The sequence below is a fragment of the Pygoscelis adeliae genome, unplaced genomic scaffold, assembly GCF_000699105.1.
Source record: "Pygoscelis adeliae isolate BGI_AS28 unplaced genomic scaffold, ASM69910v1 Scaffold62, whole genome shotgun sequence".
Taxonomy (NCBI): domain Eukaryota; kingdom Metazoa; phylum Chordata; class Aves; order Sphenisciformes; family Spheniscidae; genus Pygoscelis; species Pygoscelis adeliae.
The window spans coordinates 6,768,451-6,777,394 of NW_008824401.1; the positions used below are offsets into that span (position 1 = coordinate 6,768,451).

The 8,944-nt window shown below is 37.3% G+C and overlaps 1 protein-coding gene across 1 annotated transcript in view; it reads right to left on the minus strand.

Moving 5' to 3' along the window:
• Window positions 1-8,944, minus strand: part of ITFG1 (integrin alpha FG-GAP repeat containing 1) — a 92,194-nt gene that overhangs the window by 80,346 nt on the left and 2,904 nt on the right. The window contains exons 2-6 of the mRNA XM_009320340.1: window positions 8,840-8,926; window positions 5,456-5,528; window positions 3,851-3,996; window positions 2,148-2,205; window positions 1,494-1,568 (exon numbers count right to left, since the gene is read on the minus strand). Coding sequence (XP_009318615.1) covers window positions 1,494-1,568; window positions 2,148-2,205; window positions 3,851-3,996; window positions 5,456-5,528; window positions 8,840-8,926 — 439 coding nt within the window. The remainder of the gene's footprint in view (window positions 1-1,493; window positions 1,569-2,147; window positions 2,206-3,850; window positions 3,997-5,455; window positions 5,529-8,839; window positions 8,927-8,944) is intronic.

Here is an 8,944-nt window from a genome sequence, read left to right on the forward strand (position 1 = left end):
CTTCTTTTGAGGCTTCTTTCTTTTTCAAAGAATGCCTAAACCCACAATACTATCAATGAAGTTCTTCCTTACAGAAGTCAAAGACTGAATGTATGGCTAAGTTCAGTTAGGCTAAAGTCACAGGAAAAGATGTACAGACCCATATTTTTTAGTTTAAAAAAAAAAAGGTCATCCACCACTGTTCAGTAATGAAACTTTCACTAACTCAGAGTCACACCAATTTGTGTCCTTGAACACGCAATCCTAACAGTTCTGATAAAGAAAAAGAAAGCTTTGGCTTTTGAGATTACAAACTTTGAAAGCAGTATCAGGAAAACTGAGTAGAACGGGAACTGTCCTTCGCTAGGGTCCAGGAGTGTTTTTAACAGACAACTTATTTTCAAGACAGATTTAAACTTCTTTGGCATCTTGCCCAATAATAGAGACATTGCTACTTCTTAAATTTTTGTTTAGAGACTGCTTCTTCTAAGTCAGTAGAGATCCATTCTTCTGTTATGCTTTGATTTCAGCATTCACACCCAAAACAGTTAAACAAAAATAATCCTTTGCATAGTCCTTGCTAACCATTTAAATATGCCATTAAAATAATAATTTTTATCCCAGTATTTGCTAGCTAGTCCCATTCTAGAAATTCCAGGGCTAGCAGAAACTTTAGTAACGAAACTTAGTCCCTTTACTGCAATCGCATCTCGTAAGACTTCAGCCAACTTCTATCTGCCGAAGAGTGGCCTTAGCCACTCCTTAACATAGAAGATGTGATACAGAGAACATCACTTGCATGTGCACTTATATTGCTACTTAAAGTCACCTCTGCCTTATGTCTCTTTATGAAGCTCTTCCCCCAATGAGCATACCAAATATTTTCCTCAATATGTAGCTTAGTACCCTTACACTTTGCACTTCCCGTGCTTTTGATTTCCCATGTTGTCTACCCTTCCCATTACAATTGATTTCCTAGACAAATGAGAGCTGAACTTTTTTTGTTTACCCCAAACTCTTGCACATTTTCCTTTTGCCATCCCTTATATTATAAGATATGTTCCAGTACTTCTCACATCATCCACCTGTCACTTCATCTATTAGACTAAATGCAGCTTAAATTCTACAGACGCTACTTAAAAACTTTGGTTTATATTTTCGTACAGCACAGAATTCTGTAATACAGATTATAATAAAAAAATACCAAAGTGTACTAAACAAAGGAGAGTATAACTGTTCCAAGAAACAATTATCCTATTTCTCATGTCAAATAACAGGGATTTTGTTTTCTCAGCTCTCATGGAATGTCTACTTCCCCTATAAAAATAACATTTTAAAAATTAGATGCAGTGTGTCATAAAATGTTTAAAGATACACATGGAAATGAGAGAAGGTTCACACGTTTGCACAGTTCCAGTTAAACACGAGTCTTATGCCTCTTTAATAAGAACAGAAGCAGATGCACAATGAATAAGTTCTCAAAATTCATGCTAACAAACAAACCCTTAGCTTACCCGCCTATGAATATCTGGGGCTTACTTGAATCACTTGTGACACCAAAGATGTCAGGAATCAAATCTCCGTTAAAGCTGAAAACGCAAAATAATTTCAGTATCACCTTAGTCATTATAGGAGTTGAAATTAACTGTTCATAAGTTAACCTGTATTTGGTTAGCATTTTCCCACCAAGCAATGAAGAATTTTCAGCTATGTCATCTTTTCTGAATTTTGGCTCTTTGGCTGCTGGTAGTAGCACGCTTCTTTCAATATTTTACACTATGCCATGCATTTGATTTTCCAGCTATGTTTCCCCCCTCTCTTTTGTTCGGCACTTCACACAGAGGGAAGTGCACTGTGCTCAGTCTGATAAGCCAGTAAGGTTTTTGCTTTACAAATTCACCAAAAATGAACGGCTCTTTTGCTTCATAAAACAGAGTACTGAAATTAAAAGAACTAAAAGCTTATTTAGTTACTATTGCAGGATGATATAATATATAAGGTTTGTAAAGATGATTGTTATGTTTTGTCACCTTTTGTTAGACCAGTTGACATTACACAAACCACTCTGTTCTTAAAGAGCATCTATTTCAAATTTTAGCAGCAAAATATATTTAAGTTGCTCTTAGTCACCATTATAAATGTTTTCTAAAAAAGTAGGTCATACTTACTCCATTACTAGAGGCTCATCTTGAAAACTCTTATTTAACATAGTTTTATGGTTAAGATCTGAAAACGGAAAATATTAATTTGATTCAGTTACCAATGTTATGACATTTGCATGATTAAAAAAAGTCAGCCACCACTGAACATAAACAACTAAATGGCTTCCTGAAATTATGCAGGAAAGGTGAGTTACAGTTAAAATGCTGAAGCTGCTTCTCTCTCCACTAAACTCTTCAACAAATTATTCTGAATAGATCTTAGTGAAACCTATTTCTATGTATGACTGCAATCACACAGACACACAAAATCTGAAACAGTCAGGATGAAGACAATCTAAAAATCTAACATTGTACATAAGACCTCTGTTTAATGTTTTGTCACTGTAAAAAACATTCTTAATCATAAACACTGAGTGTTTGATATAAGGATGAGAGGTAGATTGCCTAAATGGGAAGCAAGGAGTCTAAGTCCTAATCGGGTTATCACCTCTCAGACTTCACTTTTACTTGTAATCCAAACTCCTTGCCACATCATCCCCATTTCCTTCATCTCTCCATACTGTTCCCCTTCTTTCCCATTTCCACATTTTATATGACAGTACCCTCCTATTGACTTGTCTGTCACACTTCCATTACCCAAGCAGGCACCACATACCTTCCCAGTAGCCTCACTACATACCAACCATTGCCTGAATTTTTAACCTCCGATTCCTTTCCTAAGCCCCATATGCTTGTTTGTGCCTCTCCCAAAATTTGTTTACTCAGAAGCAAGACAGCATAAGTTAATCCAAATCCTTCATATTCTTCCCAATATTACAGATACCTCCTATTCTCTTAATACTTGATCCAGTGCACCTTCCCAGGTTGCTTGTTTCACCTCTGATTAAAGCCAGAAGCAATGGTATCTAAGATCAACACGTGCCTCACCTGTAACTATTTTATAACACAGTTGTTTATAATAGTGACTATTCTTCAGTAGTTTTTGTGGACTTTAGAGTATCTTCTTTTGCTTTTCTGTTCTTCAAACCCTAAGCTCTTCCAAAACCCTTTCCAAGCAAAGTCAACAGAAAACAGAAGAGACTTCAGGAGTTCACACAGTCCATGACTCTACCCTAAGACAGAATCAGCTATACCTAGAACACTGCTAAAAGGCTCTTGAAAAGTTGATTCTAAAGTTCTTGAAAACTTCCAGTGATAGAGACTCTAGAAACCTCTCTCCCAAAACCTACTTTAGTGTGTCACTGTCTTTAAAGAATTTGGTTTAACAGAAATGAGAGTGTTATATCACTGTTGGTAAGTTTAGGTATAATATTTTGAAAGCTTATGCACTAAACTTTACACCAGGTTCTCAGTGCATTTTAAATTCAAGATAAGTCATTTGAGATAATCTTTGTGAAGCTGACATGCATAATGGGGAAGCCATGAGAAGTAGCTCTTCAGTTAGTAGGTTATTGTCAAACTATAATAATGTTTGCTTATGTCTGTTGCATGATATAAAGCAAGAGTTTTAGCTTTGTTCTCTTTCATTAATTATTGAATACAGTTTAACAGCAAGATAATATATAGGTATGAAGCTGAATAGCTGCTAATCCCTATTTTAGTTGTAAAAACTATCACTACACTCTAAAATGGAGTTATAACTTTCTGACAATACTTTGAATTATTAAGAAGTCTAACAATCTTATTAATAAGCACTCTCAGCAACTTACCTAATGTTTGGTTGTGCCCCCAGAAAATAAACACTGAAAGTTCATCTCTGCCATGATTTTGTGCCCGGGTAGTCAGCAGGACATCCATTTGTGAATCACCATCATAGTCTCCAGGAACTACACTGGTTATGGTAACACTGAGAGATCTAGGAAAAAAAAAAAAACAAACCCACATGCAAATAATTGTACAAATGTGTGCATGAAAATTGAAAGTACTTGTGTGTTCAAAGGCTTGCCTTTTCATCCCAATTATTATTAGTTGGTCTAATACAATATTATCATTCAACAACCTGGCTTTTTATAAAGTCCTTATGTATTGCAAAAGTAACTTTAAATCAAGCATGCTGCAGGCTGTCTTCCTCTAAGGAAGGATGACATTTTTAACTCTAAACTTCAGCTAACAGGCATTCTGCAGCCACATCCTGTTTGTTAATGCTATCTAGACTTCATTAAAACCCTTCATTTGTTGTAGAACCAGTCCTCAAAAATGCGTTCCAGAGAGCAGGATCTTTTGGTTGCATTCCAAGAGCAAGACCATAAAGCAACAGGAGCAGTGTAAGCAGCAGGAGTCAGCCAGATAGCTAGATCTTTTTAAAGACAATGTAATCTCCTCCTGTCTTCTGCCACATCTTACCACTCCTCCCTACATTTGTTTGTTCTATCTTTTCTTACTTGGTTACCTACTCAGAGACTCTGCTTTACACATATAAACAAGGATCATTCTGTTAAGAATTAAAAGCAGATCATTCCTAAGGCACTAAACAAATTAGCTCCTTCCAAGATAGGAGAGAATACGGAAAAATAAAAATATATAGAACTATAAAAGATGAAGCTGAGCTATAACAGCAATTTAACTTTTTACAGACATAATACTATTAGTAAGCATTATTCATAAGCAATGACATATCCTGTAATACTATTATGGTTAAAACTATACACATGTACATAAACACACAGATTGTTTTACATTTATTAAAAATTGATGCTTTTTTTAAAGCCACATTTAAACTTTAGAAAGGAACAGATCTCTACACAGAAATACCAGAACACCATTCTCCATCTCTTTCTAAAGCAGATGATATTGGCTGGATTCCATTAGTAACTACAGCAACTAGAAGAATTTCCCTGAAAACACGTCTTGGGACAGAGACTAATACTACCTGCCAAAAGGACTTAACCTATGATATGGAATGAATGATAATTCGCTTTACTAGGAAATAAAGTCCTGAAAAACCAAGTCAACTGCAAAAATATTCCAAGATATGGGTATTTTTAATACTAATTAGAGGGCAAAAAAACCAAACATAGAAATTCCATAAGGGGGTGGGAAGTCACACCTATTAGTTAACAGTATGAATGACAAAACTCATCTCCACAAATTCTGTCATCTGATCCACAAAATCCAAACAAATCAAAACAAAAATGTATCAGGAAATTAATCAGGAAACCGATCAAAGAACTGGAGCTCTAAGGGCAAGCTGAACAACACAGTCAAACAGATAACAGCAGCACAGACAATTCTAGTCGTGTTCCCTCTGACTGCAGAGACACACTTTCAAGAAAAACGGCCACTTAATTGTTTCACCATTGAATATCAATACTTACTTCATCGGTAACTTAACACGGGGCTTAAAGTAGGGTTCCTTCTGGTCAGCCAAAAAGATAATCAACTCACTTCCTGCAAAAGCAAGTAAGATGATAAATAACAGAGGAGGATTGTAAATGCTTTATATACAAAAACAACATTTAAAAAGCTATGCCACAAATAGTCATTCCTCACAGTAGCAAAAACTTTGAAAGACTTCCCATACAACTACTTCCTTCTCATTCAAAAGGAAGCAAAAGGAGCACTTCTACAATACAACCTATAAATCTAATTGCATCTCAAAGGAATGCTAATATCAAGAATCTTTTTTGGGGCTTAGTGTTGCACCTTTCTCTCTGCTACTGTTATCACATCGCTTAAAATAAGACTTCCTATAACGAGTTAAGAAACATTACATGTGGAAAAGTAGTAGGCATTAGTTCCACACAAATAATTAAAGCTTAAAAGCTAACTCAAGTGAATTCTTTTAATACTGTCTCTGACATAGCAGGATCTGATACTGCTTTCCCAAGCCAGATGACAAAAGCACTTTAAGTGAAACTCACAGAAGTAACCTGGTTCCCTACAGCACTTCCTCATTTAAAGGCAATGATACAAGCCACTATCATTTAATTATTTCAGGAAGAGCTAAATAAAAGCCCATATTTTATGTTGCACAAATAATTGAAATTCGGGGAAGAAAAAAAAAATTGTAACCTGAACGATGAAGTGTATTTTCAGTCAGTAAACCACAATACACACGCACTTACTCCTGCAAGTAACATAATAGTTCACAGCTAAAGAAAAGAATATTTTTACTCATCCTTTACTATGTTTGTTTTCTGCATTCTCGAAGAAACTCACCTGTAGCATCCCAAACTGCAAGAACTAGGTTACCTAATTGAAAATAACTCTACGGCTCCAAACTCAAGCTACCATAGCATATTTCAAGAGCATCATTCTGGGGTAAAGTTCACAGCTGTGAAATAGCAGAATACAAGCTCCCTGGCTATGAAAAACCAGATAACTGCCATAAGTGTATTTGCCAAGGAGAATATTCCAGTAAATGAGTAAATGACAACAAACCCTTTTGAAATGGATAGGGGCAACTACTGCAGTCCCACCTGGTAAGCTAATAAAGCCTGTGTTGCACTACACGTTCACAGATGATTGAAAAAGTCAGCACACAGCAAGGTAAAGAATTCTGCCGGCTGGTTAAGCTTTTGATAACAAAGCTGTAGGTTGTCTGCTAAAACTTATAATTCTGATTTCACGCTATAGACGTTCACCTGCCTTTTTATCGTCTACGTGGTAAAGTAATGATGATGAAGCAGCAAATGTGTTTTTACACATACCAGGTTCCAAGTCAATTATACTGCTCAGAAATGAGATTTTATCGTCACTAAAGACAGATCTATGAAAATTTCAGCTCAGTGCTCATCAATAGTCAAAACAAACTGACTGACTGCTGGCAATTATTAGATGAACAGAAAACAAAATCACTATGCCACTACGTCAATCCATAGTGTCCACATCCTAGATGCCATTTGCAGTTCTTGTCCTCTCATCTCAAAAAAGAATACAGAAGAAAGGAAAAAAGTACATAGGAGGGTGTGAAAAAGGGGAACAGTTTCCATACAAACAACAATTACGTAGATTAGAGGTCTTCAGTCTGAACACCTGAGTGAGGATACCACAGAAGTTTTCAAAATTCCCCGAAGAAATGCAGAAGGTGAACAGGGGAATGATCACTTGCTGCCCTGTACTATTAGAAGAGACATCAAACATAACTAGAAGGTGGTAGGTTGAACAAGCAAACAGCATGAGCTTCCCCACTTATCCCTGTATTGTGCGTAGACTTACAAAACAGGTAAGTATATGCACAATTCCATTTATTCGTATATGTTTAGTTCCAAAAATCGACTAAACCCAGGGTCCACTGGTAATTTTGAATTGTTATTGCAACAAGATACTTCTGGATCTAGATTACCTCTAATGTTTAGCTAGTTTACCCTCTCTTACAAAGCTCCGAGTACAAACTGATTTTTCTTTCATGTATCTGAGCATATGAAACATAACTCTCATTCAAATAAAGTAATTCAAGATCAGAACAGTAATATAAATCCAGCAAAAGGCCCAAGACATCATCCCCATTTCCTTATTAAGGGTCAGGATTATTAGGCCTGGGCTTCTTTACCAGATCACTGTTCCTCGAAGTCTAGTATTATCTCCAACGCTCACTTCTTCAGCAATATTTAGAATTGGCTACCATTTATTCTACTACTTAGAATTCTACTATTTAGAATTGGCTATTACTTTTTTTAGAAGGTATTCTGTAAATTTTTCAGGCTACTTTTTGTCAAGACTTAGATTATGAAAAATAATGTTTTCAAGTAGGTTATATCAGGCTAGTTTTTACAGAAAGTAGGAAAACTACAGCAAGTGCCACTGTGCGAAAACAAAGAAGAAACCACGAGTCTCGTTTCTAAAACTTTTAACTGTTCACATTTTTATATGCATTCATCTGAGATAAGAGAGTAAAAATAAAGTCTCTTATCATTGACGTCCATTTTAAATCTAATCTTTCAGTACATTTTTTCAGTAGGTGAGCCAGTGGAGCATTTTCAAGGAGCCATGCATTTAAATATCTCAACTAGATAGAAAATTCACTCATGCTTTACCGAAGCTACTTATAGAAACATTTCTGAGATTGAAGGAATAAAAAGGTGATTTTGAGAATAAATTTATCATCTTAACGTGTGGCTTCAAGCGAGTAAAATAAGCCAAGATTAACATCCGCAAATAACACTGACCACTGACAATAAGCTCTGATTTGGGGTCTCCCCATGTCTGAAGCCTAATCAGAAACTCATGGCAGATGACAGCTGCGTGGAACAAATTTCTCTAGCCTCCCACTTTAACATAACGTTCAAGGTAGGATAACGTGCAATTTATCCTCTTTACAACTGTGAAACGTTCATCTCCGTTTCCCCGAGTTCTGTGAAAGCAGGAGTGAAAAACCGATTTGTGACCACTCACTTTGCAGGACAAAGTCTTTAGAGTGTTTCACAACCATAAACTCAACTTTAAAGAACAGTATTTCTTGCCCTGTATGAAGCCATATTTTAGCGCGAGTTGCAAACACCTCTTTCCATACAGAAGATATCCCAGGAGCAAAGCGACCGCCGATTTTAGCCTCGACAATAGTTCTACTGTTCGCTACGCTCGCCCTCAGCAAGACGGCGACAGACCCGAACGCCGAGCCCCCCGCTTTGGGAGACGAGGCGAGGAACACGCAGCCAGTAATGCACGGAGCCGCAGGGCGCCTCGAGCGGGCAGGCACCCGCCAGGGCTCCCCGCTCCTCGCAGGACAACTCCCACCGGGAAAGCCTTTCCCTCCCCACCGAGAACCGAGAACGCATCTCCCAAACAGGCAGCCCGCGCCTCCTCAAGAACGCGCTCCCGGAGGGGACGCCGAGGCAGACCGCCGCCTCGGAGGCCGGCGCAGG